The sequence below is a fragment of the Mustela lutreola genome, chromosome 3 (genome assembly GCF_030435805.1).
Source record: "Mustela lutreola isolate mMusLut2 chromosome 3, mMusLut2.pri, whole genome shotgun sequence".
NCBI lineage: Eukaryota > Metazoa > Chordata > Mammalia > Carnivora > Mustelidae > Mustela > Mustela lutreola.
The window spans coordinates 64,625,658-64,646,855 of NC_081292.1; the positions used below are offsets into that span (position 1 = coordinate 64,625,658).

At 37.1% G+C, this 21,198-nt stretch overlaps 1 protein-coding gene across 6 annotated transcripts in view; it reads right to left on the bottom strand.

The window, feature by feature from the left end:
• Positions 1 to 253: 253 nt before the first annotated feature.
• The window catches only part of PREX2 (phosphatidylinositol-3,4,5-trisphosphate dependent Rac exchange factor 2), a 356,760-nt gene continuing 335,815 nt past the window's right edge, over positions 254 to 21,198 (bottom strand). For all 6 annotated transcript variants that reach the window (XM_059166273.1, XM_059166268.1, XM_059166269.1 and 3 more), the window contains one exon: positions 254 to 614. In XM_059166273.1, coding sequence (XP_059022256.1) covers positions 419 to 614 — 196 coding nt within the window. In that variant the 3' untranslated portion in view covers positions 254 to 418. The remainder of the gene's footprint in view (positions 615 to 21,198) is intronic.

Consider the following 21,198-nt stretch of genomic DNA (forward strand, 5'->3'; position numbering starts at 1 on the left):
TCGTGATCTCAGGGTCCTGGGATCAAGTCCCACATCAGGCTTTCTGCTCCGTGGGGAGCCTGCTTCCCTCTCTCTCTCTCTCTCTCTGCCAGCCTCTCTACCTACCTGTGATCTCTCTCTGTCAAATAAATAAATAAAATATTTAAAAAAAAAAAAAAAAAAAACTTCTAGAAGAAAACATAGGAGAAAACCTATAGAACCTACTGGATTATTTTGCTAGGGCAGCCATAATAAAATACCACAGACTGGGTGGTTAAATGACAGAAATTTATTTTCTCACAATTCTGGAAGTCGCATGTCCAGGAAGAGGTATTGATAGGTTTGGATTCTCCTGAAGCCTCTCTTTGGGTAGCAGATGGCTGCCCTCACAGCCAGCTATATAGCTTCCTTCCTGGGGAAGCTGAGTTTAGGGCATGGATTAGGGTTTGAGGCCAGGGGTCTGCTGAAAGTGAGGGTTTGCTAGGATTGGCTTAGGTTGGCATTCAGATTTCTCCAACTCTGAATCCTTTCTGGAGTCCCTGTGACTTCCTGTGGTCTTCTCTCTATGTGCATGTATCAAAGTGTCTCTTCCTCTTCTTAGAAATATGGCAGTCACATTAGAGTAGGGCTCCAACCTAAAATCCAAAAAACAGACAATACCAATTGCTGACAAGGATGCAGAGCAGTAGGAACTCTTAACTGATTTCTGCTTAGAATAAAAATTATGCAGCCACTTTGAAGACCATTTGTCAGCTTCTTTCAAAGCTACCCATAATCTTACCATATGATCCAACAATTGCACCCCTAGGTATGTACCCAATGGATTTGAAAATTTATGTCCCACACACACAAAAACCCTTTGTCCAAATATTTATAGCATCTTTACTCATAATTGCCAAAAACTGGAATTAAAATATTCTTCAATCCATTCAATTGAATACTATTTTAATGATAAAAAGCAGTGTGCTATCAAGAACAAAAAGACTTGGATGAATCTTAAATAACATATTGCTGAATGAAAAAGCCAGTTTAAAAAAGTTACATAGTTTATGTACAAAGTTTATGTAACGTGATATTCTGGAAAAGTCTCAACTATAGAGACAGTAAACACATTAATGGTTGGGTTTGGATTGGGGATGGGGAGGGTTGAATTAGTGAACCACAGAAGATTTATTTAAGGCAGTGAAGCTATTCTTTGTGATATATTATGGCGGGCATATGATGCTATGTGTTTGTCAAAACCTATTACAACTTCACAGCCCAAAGAACAAACCTTAACATATGCAGATTTTAGAAAATAATTTAGGCACTTCAGAGATCTCAGAGTGAAATGCAGATACTGACCGAAGGATCTTGACTGGATTATTAAATTACTCTAACAAGGAGGCCTTAGACTGAGGTGGCTTTAATACCTTAGCAGCCCATGTAAGCAAACCAGAATCTAAGCCTGAAATGCCTTAAGGTTAAGGAATCAAAATCTAAGGACAACCAAATCAAACAGCCAACTAGGTTTTCCCAATAAGGCAACAGCTTAAGCTATAGCCGGTCAAATCATTTCCTTCTTTTGCTTCAGCCTCACCTCTATACAATGCTTTCCCCTGGCTCCAGTTGGTGGAGTACTTCCAACAACTTCTGGCTTGGTACTACCCAATTGCAACTGATTTTGCTCAAATAAACTCTAAAAATGATTCATAAGCCTCAGTTTAACCATTCTGAAAATGTATGACACAACCTTACTGGGGGAATGAAAGGTATAAAACAAGTGAATTGGGGGAAAAGTGCTGACTTGAATAACTTTGGAAATTAATAGTCTGTAGGACCAAAGGCAAAGGGACCTTGACAAAAGCACTGTACTCTAGTTAATAAAGTTGTTTCCCAAGGGATGCAGATAATCAATTCTGAAACCTGAGTAGGTACTCGAATAGACACTTCTCCAAAGAGGACATGTAAGAGGCAATTCAACACATAAAGTGATGTTTAATGTCCCTAGCTATAAGGGAAATACATCACGGCAGACATGATGGAATGGCTCAAATTAACGTTACTCAGCAGGGGTGGCCTGGGTGGTGCAGTGAGTTAAACATCCAGCTCCTGGTTTTAGCTCGGGTGATGATCTCAAGGTCGTGAGATTGAGCCCCAAATGGGGCTCCACACTCAGCGCAGAGTCTGATTCAGATTCTATCTCTCTCTCCCTCCGACTCTCCTGCTTGTGCTTTCTCTAAAATAAATGTCTTTAAAAATAAATAAATAGGGGTGTCTAGGTGGCTCAGTGGGTTAAGCCTCTGCCTTCAGATCAGTTCATGATCCTGGGGTCCTGGGACCAAGCTCCATGGGTTGGGGGGTTCCTACTCAGTGGGGAATCTGCTTCTCCCTTTTCCTCTACCTCTCTCCTCCTCCCCATCTGTGCTCTCTCTCAAACAAATAAATAAATTTTATAAATAAATAAATAAAGTTACTTACCAAGCCAAAGGCTGTTAAGATACAAAGCAACTGGAACACTCCTATAGTGTTGGTGAGAATGAAAAAATAATACAAGCACTCTGGAAAATAACTGTTTTCCACGAGGTTAAACATAGACTTAACCATATGCCAGCATTCCCTCTTTTGGATATTTACCCTAGAAGAATGTAACATTATGCTAACACACAAACCTGTATGCAAATATTTATAGCAGCTCTATTACAATTGCCAAAATCTGGAGACAACTTGAATATCCTTCACTGGGTGAATCAATAAACAAACTGTGGGCCATCCATACAACAGGATACTACATAGCAATTAAAAAGAAAAGGATTTTTAAAATTTGGCTTAATTTTAATTAGTGTTAAATTGAACTTAGAACACTGATATTTGATTCAGTTATTGAAAAATTTTAAGGTATGTTTGGAACAACTTGGGCATATGAATATTCTTTCTCAACTGTGAATCTTATAACATCTAAGTACAGATGAAATACATTTGATAAAATTTAACTTTCAAATCAAGATGTGTTGTAAATGTAAAATTATAATTGGATTTGAGCACTCATTTTAAATCAAGAATATAAAATGTATTACTCATTTTTATGTGGCTTGCATTTTAAAATGACAAGATTTTGGATTTATTTGGTTAAATAAAAATCTTATTAAAATTAAAAAATAATAATGACACGAAGAGCCATGTAAGATATCATGTAGTGAATGTGAGGATGCATGAAAGAATGAAACAAAAGTGAAAAATCGGAGTCCTAAAGGGCTTTTGGAAGATACAGGAGATAAAAGAGAAGGGTTTAAAAGGGAAGATGATTGCCCACCACAATGACGTTGGTGCTGAACTGATTAATTTAGGCTCTGAGGTTCCACTCATCAAGCACTAAACTAATTTTTCTTTTAATAAATTGGCCTATGGAGATCATTGAGATTAGCAACTTTTAAAGTTAATGAAGGGGAGGCTTCTAAATGTCTCTGTGTGTTCCTTCAATAAATTGCAATGTTCCTTCAGAGAAGCTGAATTAGTTAGAAGGTGATGAATTAACATTTTACAGGTGTAAAACCAACTCTCAAGGTCAATGCTTTGTGTTGTGTCACACATAACATAATTGTGTTTTGCCAATTTATGAGAAGGGAATTTAGGTTGTTACAGACTTAACTTCACATAGGCATTTTCATTGTTTGGAGGCACCCTTTTATCTTTTTGTTTCCCTAGAATGTAGCCTTTATGCTTTTGGGTGGAGTAAACACAATAGTGCCCTCAGGTCTTAGAATCTCTTCTGTCCCGTGATTAAGCCAGAATGGCATTCTGATACTTTACTTATTATTACAGGCATTCTTCCCCAGTATATACAGTGTATGCGATGAGATTTAAAGTTCAAATCAAAAAATGTTTAGAAGATTTTATTTATTTGACAGAGAGATCACAAGCAGGCAGACGGGAAAGGAGAGAGAGAGGGTGGGGGAAGCAGGCTCTCCGCTGAGCAGAAATCCCGAAGAAGCGGGGCTTGATCCCAGGACCCGGAGATCATGACCTGAACTGAAGGCAGATGCTTAACCCACTGAGCCACCCAAGGGCCCCTCAAATCAAATTTTAAAATGGGCATTTTTGTCTGCTTCTCTGTAATAATAATATTTCCTTTAGATATATGCTCTTTAGTCAGTAACTAAATCTTTTTCGCTTTTCCAGATTCTGATAGGGGATAGTCTGCATCCTGGTTAATAGTGTTGGGAAAATATAAGGACAGAAGAGAGGCCAATAGTGGATTTAACATTTGTTAGTCTTTTCTTCTGTATAACTAAATAATGGCTCTGACTCACTGTTCTCTTTATTGCTTCCCAGATCAGGACAGGGTCAAGGCAGGCTGTGAGACACATGCAGGAATCTTAATGTGATTTATTTATGCATGCATAAGGTGACCCTCCCACTCTCCTGATTACTCATGCCACGTGAAAAATTTCCTAGTTGTTTCTATTTCTCCCTATAGAGAAGATCTAAACACACAGACAGCAAGAACAATATGGTCAAAAGACACCTTTTTTCTTTCAGTTTTTTTAATATCAGTAATAAGTTTCATTTGATTGAGAACATTTAACATTGTTGTAATGCACTCTCTAGAACTCTGACCTGGGTACTTTTATTCAAATCATTTCCCGGGTTACCTCCCCACCATTCTTCACCCTCCCAACCCATTTGAAATATACAAATCTTTGAATCCCTGTTCCAGGGGCATCTCCTTTAGCCACCAGAGAGTCTCTCTCTTTCTCTCCTGGATCTGTACCCAGATCTCCTTCTCAGTAGTGCGTACACATTGGTGCCACACACCAGCCAGCATCCATTCTATTTGGTTAGCTATAGCTTTTTATTCACTGTAAATTATACCGTGTCGATTTTTAACGTTTAACATCTTACTTCTGCTGCCTGGTATTAATTCAATGAATATTCATTGAGCCTCTGCTCTAAACACTGGGGTAAACAGTGCATAAAATCAGCTCAGTGTTTCTCCTCATGGAGCTTTTATTCTAGCAAGCTTTCATTCACACATTGGATGGCATTCTGATTCTAATATATTTTGGTGATTATAGTTATACAGGTATAAGTCTTATGACTGTAACTATGTTTCAAACACTTCTAAGATTGTCTCAATCATTGTGTTGAATATATTGTCCAGAATAGAGCTTAGAAAAACAGAGTCAAAGAAAACTGGTAGAATCTTCGGAGATTAAAAAGAATTAAAAAAATTAAAAAGCTGAATTACAGAATAGAAAGTTAGGGGTGCCTGGGGGGCTCAGTCATTAATTGTCTGCCTTCTGCTTGGGTCATGATCCTATGGTCCTGGGATTGAGCCCTCCTCCATCAGGCTCCCTGCTTAGTGGAGAGCCTACTTCTCCCTCCTTCCACTCCTGCTTGTGTTCCTTCTCTCACTCTTTCTCTGTGTCAAATGAATAAATAAAATGTTTGTTTTTTTTTTTTTTTAAGTTGAATTACAGAATGGAAAATTATCAGGGAGAGAAAGTACCAAGCCTAAAGTCACATGGTGAAACATTCCAAGCAAATACTGGTTGATTTGATAAACTTGAAGAAATCTCTGGTTCAGACTTTCATGAGAGTCTCTGCCAAACCATCTCCCTCATTTGCTGGCTTACATTTTTCATGTCCTCAGTATTTATTTGGTAACAGATTTTCAGAGACATATTTTCAATGAATCTCTCTATTTTTACAAATGGGAAAATGAGCCTGGAGACAATGTGACAATTTGATTTGTTCAAGAACATATCAGCTGAATATAGACAAGCAAGAGCAATAGCAGCAAAAATATACATAAACTGTAACTTTTTTTTAAACAGGGCAGTGAGAAGAGGCATAATTGTGCTGATGAAAAACAGAGGCAAACTTGATTAATCCAAACATAGTTGTGAAATAAAATAGGGTGCAAAAATCAGACACACACATAGAAAGCCATCTGATTTTGAAATATAACACTCACACATTTTAAAATTCATGACTTTAGTCAATGTAGATTTTCTAGCCCAGATAAAATGGCATAGACTTCATTTCTCTCTGCTCTTCCTGACTTACTAAGATTATAAACCCCAGAAAGAACACAATAGGCAACCAAAAGACAACTCTGAAAGGCGACAAGAGGAAGGAGAACTGGTTTGGGACATCAAGGGCTGGAGGAATAACACAGCTGTCGATTCCCACAGTTAACAAAAGAAAGACCCAGGTCTGGGTTTTTCCTGACACCTGATCTAACAACTGAAGGAACAACTCATGTAGGTTCATTCCTCCCTGACCTGAAGAGGAATCCCATGGACACCATTAGAAAAACAAAAACAAAAACTGAGAGTCTGGATAATTTAAGGCACCAGGGAAAGGGTTTAAATCACAAATGTACCAGCTGTGGGAATATTAACCAAAAGGCTTAGAAATATTCTGACATTTGTTTTTGAACTCACACAGCCATGATTCTTCTCACTGTATATCAGAAATTTACATGATTTTGTTGGAGGTTATAGAGAAAGGGTATTTCACTTGTTTCCATATTTTGAGGTCTTATTCACCCTGACTTTACTTGGGGACATCTCTACAATATGTCACAGTACTCAAAAGGTAATGACTGAAATGACCAATGACTGCTTGGCAATGAACTTCTCCCCACTCTCTCAGGGTACTTCTTTGTGGAAACTTGCCAACATGGCCAGCAAATATTGGATTGTGCTTGGGTTGACTATTGTGTTTCTAACACAATTATTTTTTGGAATTGATTTGTAGCACCACTAGGAAATCCTGGCAGAGAACTCCACATTTTTTGTTGAACCTACATTAAACTTTAATGAATATAATAGAGGGAAATTGGCCCTGTGATTTAAGACAATAGCAGGAATCAAAATTTGTGAGTTTACAGGTGCTCTTTCAGTGAATATATGAAACTAAAAGTTGAAATTTTGTTCCTGATATGTGAATTTCTGTTAATTTTAAAGTACTTATCCCTGTCTTTAATATTTTTCTGTAATAACACAAACACAAAAATAACTGTATGCTTCTGTTCTACCTAAGTAATCCTAGAATTGGGAATTTGTAGAGGTTTTTGTTCCCATGGATTGCTTTTATGCTTAGAACCAAGGGGAAGAAATGAAGAAAAAAAATGTCTCAATTCTAGTAGAAACACTTATGCATAAATGAGTTAAGTGATTTACTTTTGAGTCTTCTATTCATTAAGTTTCCTCTGAAAGTCGTACCTGATATTTTCCCATTTAATTAGGTTAATATCAATTGTAATGTATTATTACCCTTCATTACCCATACAACTAACCCTTTTAGTCAAAACTATCAAGACGATGTGAACAAAATTCTTTTAGTTAAAACAGTCTCATGCCAGGCAAAAGTCATTTTCTCCAAAGATCAGATTTGAGAAGATAGAGCAGAGGTGAGGCAATTTGGAGTACTTAAATATTTCAGATCCTAGATTCAAGAACCAAATGTTCACTTTCTACATTACACATTACACATTCTGCATTAATGCAGTCTCACTTTTTGCATTACACATATTCCAAAGTTAAGGATGAAAGCAGTTCAGCTTTTCTGATGGTGAAAACAATTCAGTTTATCAGTTCTGATGAGATGGAGGATAAGGGCTAAAAATGATCAAACCAGAGGGTCCTAGGTGGCTCAGTCACTTAAGCATTTTACTCTTGATTTCAGCTCAGGTAATGATCTCAAGGTCAGGAGATCAAGTCCCACCTAAGGCTCTGTACTGGGTATGGGGTCTGCTTAAGATTCTCTCTCTCCTTCTTCCTCTGCTCCTCCCAACCCTCTCTATCGAAGAAAAAAAAAAAGATAAAAACAGAAATAACAGTGGTAATGAAAATTAGATTTAACCAATAGCTTATGGGAACTTGTCTTTAATTAAACACTTCACATGTTTAAATAATTATGAACCTTATAACGTAAGTGATATGTAAATTCTCAGAGATGTTGAAACTAAAATTTAAAGAGTATACTCAAGGACATATAGCTTTAGGTGGCAAAGTTGGGTCTTGACCTCAGAGACCTCTAGCCTTGGAGTACATTATTTTGTCATCACTGTAGTGAGGCTATAATGATTGATAACTTTATAGCTTTATCTATATTATTCATTCAACACTCCCTATGTGCCAGTCACTCAGTAGACATTATGTTTCCTAAATCTAGAGAAGGTACAACTCAATTTCAAGAATCTGCTGTTGAAAAAAACAGATAGTAGTTATGCAAATATAATGGGAATTAGAAACATGCCAACAAAAGAAAATAGTGATTTAGAGTAAGAGGAGACATATGAACTTGAATTACAATTCTAGTATCAGTTGTGATTTATTTCGGTTTTCTGGTAAATTTATCAAGATCCAAGTCTCTCCTAAAAGATTGTCAGATCATTACAGGATTGGTTGCTTGATCTTGACACTGTCTCGGGATTGTCAAATTTAGGGTGCTGATTTATGCTAACTCAACTCTCAAGGACTGGAAGTATGTCACAATTATAGTCTTTAATTTATATAGAAATTTTAATTGCCAAAAAATAAGAATTTCAATTTCTGATTATCATATTTTCTCTCTGTTAAAACATTATATTTGAGGCCCAATTGATGGAATGTTGTAAGTTTAATCATGAAGCCTGGACAGAGAGTCATTGCTCTGATTTGAGTCTTTGGTGGGATCATACTCCATATCATGCATCCTATATTCCATAGAGGAAAGCCAGACTTCCATGACATTGTCAAAATACTTTATCATGCTGAGATACACAGACGAAAAGTGCCATTTGTTTTACCTTAAAGTTGACTAACAAACCTCTAACTGAAATAGTTATTCTAAAACTATGCTAATACTCTTCATAAGGTAGTCAGCAACTGGTTCAGTAGTCTACAATCCCATCAGAAGTGATGGTACCATTGTATAACAGTTAGTTGTCATACCCCATTTATGATTATAAAATGCATAGAAAATAAGCCAAACTTTATCCATATTTTAAAATAAATACATGTTTTAACATATAGTATATTATAGAAAATTTGAGGTATGGTAAGGCCAACAGAGCAAGAGACAATTGTGATTGAAGATTGTTATTCAGTTATACAGTTCCCAAGAGGAGGGGACATACAATGTCATAGAGAGCCATACAGGGAAGCACCGGTGTTGGTCAAGAGGCAGAGAAAAGTGGGAGGTGGGGAACTGTGGGTCAGAGTCTTTACTGTAGATTCCACAGAAGGTGACCCAAAGTAAGCAGATTTAGGAATGGCTAGTTTGAATAATTTCAACAGACTCCAGAACATAGGGGCTGCCCCTAGTTGTGTGGCACCTGGCCCTGGAGTGATTAGAGCAGGTAGATAGTGGCCTGAAGTGTGAGAACCTATAAAGGAGATGATTGGGGTGTATCCCCTGGATTGGCTGGTTTGTATTTGAAAAACATGACTTTGGACAAACTACCTCTAGAGATTGGTTAATCCTACAAGGGTCAATTCCAATAGGTATAACAAGACCCCAGATGTCACAATGTTAGAAAATGGAAAATGAAAAGATGTGATTAATAGCACATTATACCCTAAATCTATTAGGGGAACTTGATCTGTAATATGTATCTCAGTATACAGATGCTCAGGCATGACTATACTGGAAGATATAATGAAGGATCCAATATTTGCATGAATACATAGAATCAGTACAGGAATGACACGAGAGCAGACTAATGCTGATGGTTGTTTTCACTGATTACTTCTTTGTGTAGGTTTATTTTTCTTTTTGAGATTAAATAATCCTGTTTAGTATTGTAACCAGAGGATTGTGTTCCCCAAACTGTGAACAACTCTTAGAAAAAAATATAATCCTCCTTCAACTTGTACAGTAGAGATGTTTCTTGAAATTTCAGTATATATTTAAGAATCAACTGTTCAAAACCACTTTTTGTCTATTTGTAAAATAAAGTTAGGCTCTGTGCTTAGATAATTAGAGCTCTTCTTATATGTTTATGCCAATAGGGACATAGGAAATGATGTCCAACATAAGAAAATTGTTTTTTTTCCCACACATGGCATTGACTAGCATTCTGAGCACAAGCCCATTAGATATAGTGGTACAGTCCATTCTGCTAGAATGTGACAGACTCCTAAAAACACTTGTCATACAAAACTGTATAATTAAAAAACCACAGGATTTATGGTAGGGGAAAATGGAGTTAGAGGCACAACACTCAAACATTTTGTCAGCAACATGTTGAAAACAAAACAGAACATGGGAGGAGCAAGATGGCAGAGGAGTAGGAGACCTAAATATCATTAGGTCCCAGGAGTTCAGGTAGATCGCTGTTAAACCATTCTGAACACCTACAAACTCAACAGGAGATCGAAGAGAAGAAGAGCGGCAATTCTAGGAACAGAAAATCAACCATTTTCTGGAAGGTAAGACGTGCAGAGAATTGAATGCAAGGCAATATATGGGAAGATAGACTGTGAGGGGAGGGGTAGGCTCCTGGCAAGTGAGAGAGCAGTGGAGCACAAAATCAGAACTTTTAGAAATCTGATTCACTGAGGGATGTAGCTCCAGAGGCTAAACTGGGGGGAGTTGAGGGGAAGCCCTCGAGGGGACAGTGTGAGCTCAGTATCACTCTGGGGTACAAAAAGACCAGGGGTATCTGAGTACAACAGAGCTCCCAGGTGTCAGAGCAGGGAAGCTAGCTGCAGAGATGGAGCCGAGGAATGGGTTCTCAGCTCTGGGTTACCTTAAGCCGTTATATGAGGCACAGTTAGGCCACTGCTCTTCAAGCAGGGACCCTGCAGATGGCAGATCTGGGGAGGCCCTCTCCTTTTTCCTCCAGTAGGAGTGGTGTGGGAGTGCACTGCAGGAATTTTCTGGGATTGGAGACTCCAAACGGGGCCATGCACTAGAGATAGAAATGCTTGGCCACAGGCTGGATGAGCTCAGAGTGCAATCAGAGACCAGGGAGACAGGAGGGATTGACTGCTTTTCTCTGAGAGTGCACTGAGGAGTGGGGTCCCGAGCTCTCGGCTCCTATGAGACTGCAGATTGGGAGGCTGCCATCTTCATTCCTGTCCTCCAAAGCTTTATGGAAAGCGTTCAGGGAACACAAGCTCCCAAGAGCAAACACAAGCAGATTAAATAGCCTGATCCCTAGCAAGGGCAGCGCGATTCCGCCTCAGGCAAACACATTTGTGAATCAATGCAATAGGCCCCTCCCCCAGAAGATCAGCAAGAACATCCAGCCAAGACAAAGTTCACCCATCAGTGAGAATGCTGGAACTCCAGAGCTAGGGGAAAGCAACACATAGAATTCATGGCTTTTTCCACATGATTCATTAGTCTTTCAAAGTTAAAAATTTTTAAATTTTTTTTTCTTATTCAATTTTTAAAAATTTTTCCTCTTTCCTGTTTTAACCATTTTTAACTATTCTATCTCATCATAACATTTTAAAAACTCTTTTTAAATTTACATTGTCATAGTCATATTCTATCCTTTCATTGTATTCAACCTTATTTTTGTATACATATAGGTTTTTCTTTCTTTAAAATTTTGGGATACAGTTTTTTCTAACAGATCAAAATATACCCTAAATCAGTGCATAGCTTTATTCTAGTCTCCAGCCTGATCACATTCTTTCCTCTTTTTCTTCTTTTTTCTTTTTTTCTTTCTTTTTTCAACCAGCTTCTTATTTTATCAATTCCTTCTTTAGAATCTTTTTTTAAATTTTCATCTTTACAGTCAACTCAATCCCTTCATCATGTTTATCCTAATTTTCGTGTATATATATAAGTTTTTCTTTCTTTAAAATTTTAGGAGGGAGTCTCTTCTAACAGCCAAAAATACACCTAAAATCAAGTGGGTGACTCTGTTCTATTCACCAGCCTAATCTTTTTTTTTTTTTTCCCCTTTCTTCTCTCCCCAGTTTCAGGTCTCTTCCAATTGGGTTAGTGTATATTTTTCTTGAGTTGTTGTGACCTTTTAGTATTTTGTCCTCTTATTCTTCTATTCTTATCTGGGTAAAATGAAGGTGGAAAAACTCATCTCAAACAAACAAACAAAAAAAAAACAAGAGGAAGTACTGATGGATACTGACCTAATCAATATGGACTTTAGTAACATGTCAGAACCAGAGTTCAGAATGACAATTATCAGGGTGCTAGCTGGGCTCAAAAAAAGCATGGAAGACACTAGAGAATCCCTTTCTGGAGAAATAAAATCCCTTTCTGGAGAAATAAAAGAACTAAAACCGAACCAACTTGAAATAAAAAAGATATTAAAGAAGTGCAATAAAAAATGGAGGTTCCTACTGCTAGGATAAGTGATGCAGAAGAGAGAATTAGTGATATAGAAGACCAAATGATGGAGAATAAAGATGCTGAGAAAAAGAGAGATAAACAACTACTGGACAATGAGGGGAGAATTCGAGAGATAAGTGATACCATAAGATGAAACAATATTAGAATAATTGGGATCCCAGAAGAAGAAGAAAGAGAGAGAGGGGCAGAAGGTATATTGCAGCAAATTATAGCAGAGAATTTCCCTAATTTGGTGAAGGGAACAAGCATCAAAATCCAAGAGGCACAGAGAACCCCTCTCAAAATCAGTAAGAATAGGTCCATACCCCATCATCTAATAGTAAAACTTACAAGTCTCAGGACAAAGAAAATCCTGAGAGCAGCTAGGGATAAGAGTTGTATAACATACAATGGTAGAAATATTATATGGCAGCAGACCTATCCACAGAGACCTGGCAGGCCAGAAATCACTGGCATGATATACTCAGAACACTAAATGGAAAAATATGCAGCCGAGAATATTATAGCCAGCTAGGCTGTCATTGAAAATAGAAGGAGAGATAAAGAGCTTCCAGGACAAATAAAAACTAAAAGAATTTGTACACACCAAGCCAGCACTGCAGGAAATATTGAAAGGGGTCCTCTAAGCAAAAGCAGAGCCTAAAAGTAGTAGACCAGAAAGTAACAGTCACCATACAGGCCATTGTAACTATCTTTCAGTAGTTACCCTGAATGTAAATGGGCTCAATTTGCTAATCCAAAGACACAGGGTATCATAATGGATTAAAAAAAATAATAATAACAAGACCAATTGATATGCTGTCTGTAAGAAATTCATTTTAGACCCAAAGACACCTCCAGATTTAGAGTGGGTGGAAAACAAGTTACCATGCTAATGGGCATAAAAAGAAAGCTGGGGTGGATATCATTATATCAATAAATTGGATTTTAAGCCAAAGACTATAATCTGAGATGAGGAAGGACACTATAACATACTTAGAGGGTGTGTCCAACAAAAAGATCATACAATTTTAAATATCTAAGCCCCTAACATGAGAGCAGCCAATTATATAAACCAATTAATAACAAAATCAAAGAAACACATTGACAGTAATACAATAATAGTAGGAGACATTAACATCCCCCTCACTGAATTGAACAGATCATCTAAGCAAACGATCAAAAAGGAAATAAAGGCTTTAAATGATACACTGGACCAGATGGACATCACAGATATATTTAGAACATCACATACCAGTACAACAGCATACACATTCTTCTCTAGTGCACATGGAACATTCTTCAGAACAGATCACCTCTTGGGTCACAAGTTAGGTCTCAACTGGTACCAAAAGACTGGGGTCATTCCCTGCATATTTTCAGACCACAATGCTCTGAAGCTAGAACTCAATCACAAAAGGAAAGTTGGAAAGAACTCAAATATATGGAGGCTAAAGAGCATCCTACTAAAGAATGAATGGGTCAACCAGGAAATTAAAGAAGAATTTTAAAAATTCATGGGAATAAATGAAAATGAAAACACAACTGTTCAAAATCTTTGGTACACAGCAAAGGCGGTCCTGAGAGGAAAGTATATAGCAATATAAGCCTTTCTCAAGAAACAAGAAAGGTTTTGAGCACACTACTTAACTCTACACCTAAAGAAGCTGGAGAAAGAACAACAAAGAAAGTCTAAACCCAGCAAGAGAAGAGAAATAATAAAGATGAGGGCAGAAATCAAGGAAATAGAAAGCAAAAGAAGAGTAAAACAAATCGAAGAAACTAGGAGCTGGTTCCTTAAAAAAATTAATAAGATTGATGAACACTTGGCCAGACTTATCAAAAAGAAAAGAGAAAAAACACAAATTAATAAAATCATGAATGAAAGGGGAGAGATCACAACCAACACCAAAGAAATACAAACAAGTATAAGAACATATTATGAGCAACTATACACCCAAATTTGACAATCTAGAAGAAATGGATGCATTCCTAGAGACATATAAACTACCAAAACTGAACCAGGAAGAAATAAAAAACATAAACAGACTGATAACCAGTAAGGAGATTGAAGCAGTCATTAAAAATCTCCCAACAAACAAGAGTCCAGGGCCCGATGGTTTCCTAGGGGAATTCTCCCAAACATTTAAAGAAGAATTAGTATCTATTCTCCTGAAACTGTTCCAAAAAATAGAAATGGAAGGAAAACTTTCAGACTCATTTTATGAAACCAGCATTACCTTGATCCCAAAGCTAGACAAAGACCCCATCAAAAAGGAGAATTACAGACCAATATCCTTGATGAACACGGATGTAACAATTCTCACCAAAATACTAGCCAATAGGATCCAACAGTACATTAAAAGGATTATTCACCACAACCAAGTGGGATTTATTTCTGGGCTGCAGGAAATCAAAATTTGCAAATCAATCAATGTGCTACTATACATTAATAAAAGAAATAACAAGAACCATATGATTCACTCAATAGCATAAAAGCCATCTATGAAAAACCCACAGTGAATATCATTCTCAATGGGGAGAACTGAGAACTTTTCCCCTAAGTTCAGGAACGTGACAAGGCTGTCCACTATTATCACTGCTATTCACCTATTCAGGCTATTCCTAGCCTCAGCAATCAGACAACAAAATGAAATAAAAGGCATCAGAATCGGCAAAGAAGAAGTCAAACTCTTACTTTTTGCAGATTATATGATATTTTATGTGGAAAACCCAAAAGGCTCCACTCCAAAACTGCTGGAACTCATACAGGAGTTTAGTAAAGTGTCAGAATATAAAATCAAGTACAGAAATCCGTTGAATTTCTTTTTTTTTTTTTAAATCAGTTGCATTTCTATATCCAACAGCAAGACAGAAGAGGGAGAAATTAAAGAGTTGATCCCATTTACAATTGCACACAAAGCCATAAGATAACTAGGAATAAACCTAACCAAAGAGGCAAAGAATCTGTACTCAGAAAACTATAAAGTATTCATAAAAGAAGTTAAGGAAGACACAAAGAAATGGAATAGTGTTCCATGCTCATGGATTGGAAGAATAAATATTGTGAAAATGTCTATGCTTCCTAAAGCAATCTATACTTTCAATGCAATCTTTACCAAAATACCATCAATTATTTTCAAAGAAATGGAGCAAATAATCTTAAAGTTTATATGGAACCAGAAAAGATCCTGAATAGCCAGAGGGAGGTTGAAAAAGAAAAGCAAAGTTGGCAGCATCACAATAGCAGACTTCAAGCTCTATTACAAAGCTATAATCATCAAGACAGTATGGGACTGGCACAAAAACCGATGCATAGGTCAATGGAACAGAATAGAGAGCCCAGAAATGGACTCTCAACTCTATGGTCAACTAATCTTTGACAAAGCAGGAAAGAATGTACAGTGGAAAAAAAGACAATCTCTTCAAAAAATGGTGTTGGGGAAATTGGACAGCCACATGCAGAAGAATGAAACTGGACCATTTCCTTACACCACACATAGAAATATACTCAATATGGATGAAAGACTTCAATGTGAGATAGGAATCCATCAAAATCCTTGAGCAGAACACAGACAGCAACCTCTTCAAACTCAGCTGTGGCAACTTCTTCCTAGAAACTTCACCAAAGGCAAGGGCAGCAAGGGCAAAAATGAACTATCGGGACTTCATCAAGATCAAAAGCTTTTGCACAGCAAAGGAAACAGTCAACAAAACCAAAGGACAACTGAAAGTATGGGAAAAGATATTTGCAAATGACATATCAGATAAAGAGCTAGTATCCCAAATCCATAAAGAAATTATCAAACTCTGCACCCAAAGAACAAAGAATCGTATCAAGAAATGGGCAGGAGACATGAACAGACATTTTTGCAAAGAGGACATCCAGATGGCCAACAGACACATGAAAAAGTGGCTCCATATCATTCAGCATCAGGGAAATACAAATCAAAACCACAGTGAGATACCACCTCACACCAGTCAGAACAGCTAAAATTAACAAGTCAGGAAATGACAGATGTTGGTGAGGATGCAGAGAAAGGAGAACCCTCCTACACTGTTGGTGGGAATGCAAGCTGGTGCAGCCAATCTGGAAAACAGTATGGAGACTCCTCAGAAGTTTGAAAATAGAGATACCCTATGACCCAGCTATTGCACTACTGGGGATTTACCCTAAAGATACAAATGTGGTGATCCGAAGGGGCACGTGCACCCCAATGTTTATAGCAGCAATGTCCATAATAGTCAAACTATGGAAAGAACCTAGATGCCCATCAACAGATGAATAGATAAAGAAGATATGAGATATATATATATATATATATATATAATGGAATACTATGCAGCCATCAATAAATTCAAAATCCTGCCATTTGCAATGACATGGTTGGAACTAGAGGGTATTATGCTAAGTAAAATAAGTCAACCAGAGAAAGACAATTATCATATGATATATCTGATATGAGGAGTTTGAGATGCAGGGTGAGGGGTCATGGAGGGTCTAGAGGGAAAAAATGAAACAAGATGGGACCAGGGAGGGAGACAACCGTAAGAGACTCTTAATCTCAGGAAACAAACGGACAGTTGCTGGTGGGGAGGAGAGAGATAGGGAGAAGGATAAGGATGGGTGATGGACATTGGGGAGGGTATGTGCTATGATAAGTGCTGTAAATTGTGTATGCCTGATGATATATAGACCTGTACTCCTGAAGCAAATAATACATTATATGTTAATTTTAAAAAAAAAGAGCAAATCCCTAAAACCTAATAAAAATGTTAACAAAAATTTTATGTTTGTTCAACATTAGTAAATTTATAACTTCTAGGGAGAATATGGCACTTTACCTTGCCAAGAAGTCCTAGTGTTTTCTTGGGGAAGTGGGGGTTGGAAGGACTTCAGCTTTCAAGTTATTGTGAAGTAATGAAAGGAAGGTTTTCTGAAAGTGTGAGGGGTGGAGGGAAATTGTAATATCAAATGTAGACAGGTATAACTCATCATCCTCCTGTCGGTGATCTCTCTGTCTTCATTCCTGGGGCAAGTCTTTTTGCCTTTGAGATGTAGACCTTTTGGAACATGTGCTTATAATAGACACCAAGCTCATCAAAATTGAAATTTTGATTCAATGTATAATCTTAGTCTTAGTAGTCAATTAATGTCTACTTCCTTGCTGGAAATTTTTTTTCCAGGATTCCCATCTGCATTGGGAGCTTTACCTGGCAGCTGAAGACTGCAGAAACTGTGATGTGGGAAACCCCTAAACCCAACACTATTAGCACCAAAAGGACCATAAGAAGTATTGATGATTTCCACTGGGATCCTCTCATGCTTTCTCTTTTGCAAGGACCACTTGGTGTTTTGAACTAGAATTCTTAAACAGATTTAAGATGTTGCACAAGTATTTTTGTTTTGTTTTATATATGACATTTCACAATACAAAAGAATATGAAAACATAATTTCATAGAATAACATCTGATGAACTGAGATAGGTGGTAGATGTTTGGAGAAAGAGAAAGTGTGTGTGTGTGTGTGTGTGTGAACGTGAGTGCTGTGAGGTGGGAAACTTTTCCCTTCTTCCCTTCTAGGTTCATCGGCTGGTCTGATAAATAAATTGACATAAGCCAAATGAGCAAAGGAAAAACAAATTTCACATGTATATGAGTCCTAATAAAACATGAGACTCCCCAGCAGTCAGGTAATGGAGATTTATATACCATCCTGAGATAAGGAGAAGGAGCTAGGGTTCTGGGGCTTCAACAGGGTTGAAGATAATTCACAGGAAAAGGAAAAGAGCAAGTGTTTTAAAAATGTTTTCCTTGCCATGCAGATAAGACTTTCTGGATACAAAACGTTCTTTCTGCTAATAGCTCTCTTCCTATAACAGGCCACCTGTCTCAATTCTTTTAGGCAGTTAATGGGGAGGTAAAATGCTCTTCCTTAGTCTGATGGGCCCTGATAGTCTTCAGCTCAAAATAAGCCATGTGTGAAGTGGCACATTCTGGGGTGTTGTGTTCAGCTCTCCCCAGCATGTGTGTTTTTTCTGTTTTCCCACACAATTGGGTTCATCTGGGTATAGTTCTCTGCATTTACCTTAGTGTTTCCTATGGATGAAATTTTGCAAAAAGCAAACTCAAATTTGCCTTATGCTCAACTTGTTTCCTAATATATTAATTGCCTTGGAAAAAATTCACAGGTTCAAAACAAGTATTATAGCAGAAGTGACTGCACATTCAATCATTGCTATATCAAAAAACATCCCACAAACTTTTTCAATGGTCCTCTGGGAATGAGAACCACTGTTACTTTTCTTCATAATTCTGGCTGGGGAAGTTTTATCTCTAGAGTAATTTTGTGCTGAAGTCACATATTAGTTTAACTCATTTTCATTGCTCTCAGAGCTGTCAACGTGTACCAAGTTACATCAAAGCACAAAAAAGGGGAAAAATTAACCCGACTGTGAAAGACCAGAGAAACCTGAACAATGAAGATGAGATGATTCATGAAGAATAAGTGAGCCTTCTCCAGGCAGCCTGAACAAAGGCCCTAAGGCCTGAGTATTGAACAGGAAACAACAAGGAGCTGAATTTTTTAGAATGTGGACTATATTGAGGGAGCAGCAAGGAAGGACTTGGGAAAATCTTTGCTATGCTAATATGTTTGGACTTTATTCTTGGGGGATAGCCAACCATCAAGACTTGCAAGCAGAAGAAAGATATGCTCCATATACATTTGGAAAGATTAGACAGACTGAGGCCATTCCAGCAAAGTTTGGTGGGATAATGCTCTCATTCTACTGCAACCAACAGCAAGGGTTCTCAAAAAATGCAAAGTATAAGCTTGGCCAAAGGCAAGCAAGTGTTTTTAAAAAAGATTGTGGGAAAAAATAATTGCAACTTTTGTTGAGTAACTACTGTATGAAGGGCAACATCTTGTGCCCTCTGGGATTTTGTTTTTAAATCCTCATGATATCCATATGAGTTTGATCTCAGTTGATCATATTTTTCCTCTGTTTTACAGGTGAAAAGACTAAGACAGCACAGTTTAATTAGACAAAAATTATGTAGTTGGAAAGTGGCAGATCAAGGATTGGGCCAGGATCTATGACCCCCCCAGAGCCTTCTCCTTAATCATTACCTAGAGTTGCTTTTGTTCAAAACAGCAGCAGTTTATAAAGAAACATGATCCAGGAAGAGAGGGATTACATAAATAGAATCTTCCTATGTATGGAACTAGTCCAACCAGTTTATGTAATTCAGGCAACATAATTACTAAGGGTAACCCTTTTGACTTTCAAAGCTGTTCTGATTTGGGGGGAAGAAAGCAAATGAAATAAACACTTGTAAGATTCTTGTAAGATTTGGAAATTGGTACAGGTATTTACATGAGGTACAGTACAATAAGACAACGATCCATTTGGAAATGTATATTCAACCACTGAAAGCCCAAAAAAGTAGTACTAAAAATTAACAATGGAGAAAAAAGGGAAATAATAAAAAATATTTGATTAATCTGAAAGAAGTTAGGAAAAGAGAAACAAATGACATTAAAGAAAGGACAGATGGGATTAGTAGAGAACAAACAGCAAGAAAATAGAGTTAAACCAACTATATCAACACTCAACTTGTAAGTAGAGTAAACCCTCAAAAGACAAAAATTACTATACTGGAAAAAAACACAAAATCAGGAGTCAACTTGCACTTTAAATATACACCCTAAATATAAAGACACCAATGGGTTAAAAGAAAACACCAAACCGTTGGCACAAGAATGGGCAAGAAAGGGAACTTGAGGAAATGGTGATGTTCTAAAAAGATAGCTCTGAGGAATGAGAAAGGGAGTTTGGTAGAAAAAAAAAAAAATAGGAGCTTTCCATCTAACCTTGAAGGCCAATTTGAACTTGAAGCTCACAGATTTTCAGAACTCATATCTCCAATAAAAAGTCAATTAAAAAATACTGTTATAAAGAAAAAGTTAAGGATGCAAAGTTAAATTAAGACACACTGAAAATATTTTTGCTAAAAGTCCAAGACTGGAAACTGGGACTTCTAACTAATATAGTTAATATGCTCCCTGACTATGTTATTCAAACATTTTACAACTAACTTAAATGAGAGCCATTTCTGATCACATTGTCACACATCTAAATGTAACTGTTCTTAATGAAACTGCCTCACAAGAAAACATACAGCAGTTTACTCAATCTAGTTTTGTAACAGCCATATCATTAAACATGTAAAAGGATTTTGCAGTTGCTTAATAATAAGGAATTTATGCTTTCTTAGAGATAATAGCATTATCTAGGTTGATAATTAGTTCCCCATCCTTCCTTATATAAACAATCAAAGCTAACTGAATTATATTTCAGAAACTATTTCAGTCCCAACAGCATTTTAAAACCTTTCCGTTAAGGGCATTAAAAATTTCATAGCTTGTACAAATAAGTTGCTAGAATTTATCCACAGAGCATATATTAATTAAATTATCACAATTACAGGGATTTTTATGTTGGTTGGAGGGAATAGTCTGTTTTCTAAAAAGGTTTCCTTTTTCAGTTCAAGTAAGAAATTAGAGAACTAGATCATTTCTCTTCTGTGAACTCAGATACGTTTCACATGGAACAGATTACAAAAAGAGCATATTGCAAATCTGCATCTGGGATATTCACTGTGTGTTACCAACTGGACACCCTGATCCACCATCAGTTAAGGGTGGCCTTAATACCAAAATCTGACCTTACCCTAGGCTTTTGACCTCGTACAGAAAGACATAAAACACTCCTTCACTCTGAAGCATTTAAGCATATTGCTTCTTTTTTGTGTTTGAAACCAGCTATTGACAGCAAAGTCAAAAGAACAGCTCTAAGCCCTGTTTGTACATAGAATTCATCTTCTGATTTGTGCATTTGTACTTAGTGACTATCCTTTTGATTTGGAGCTGTTTA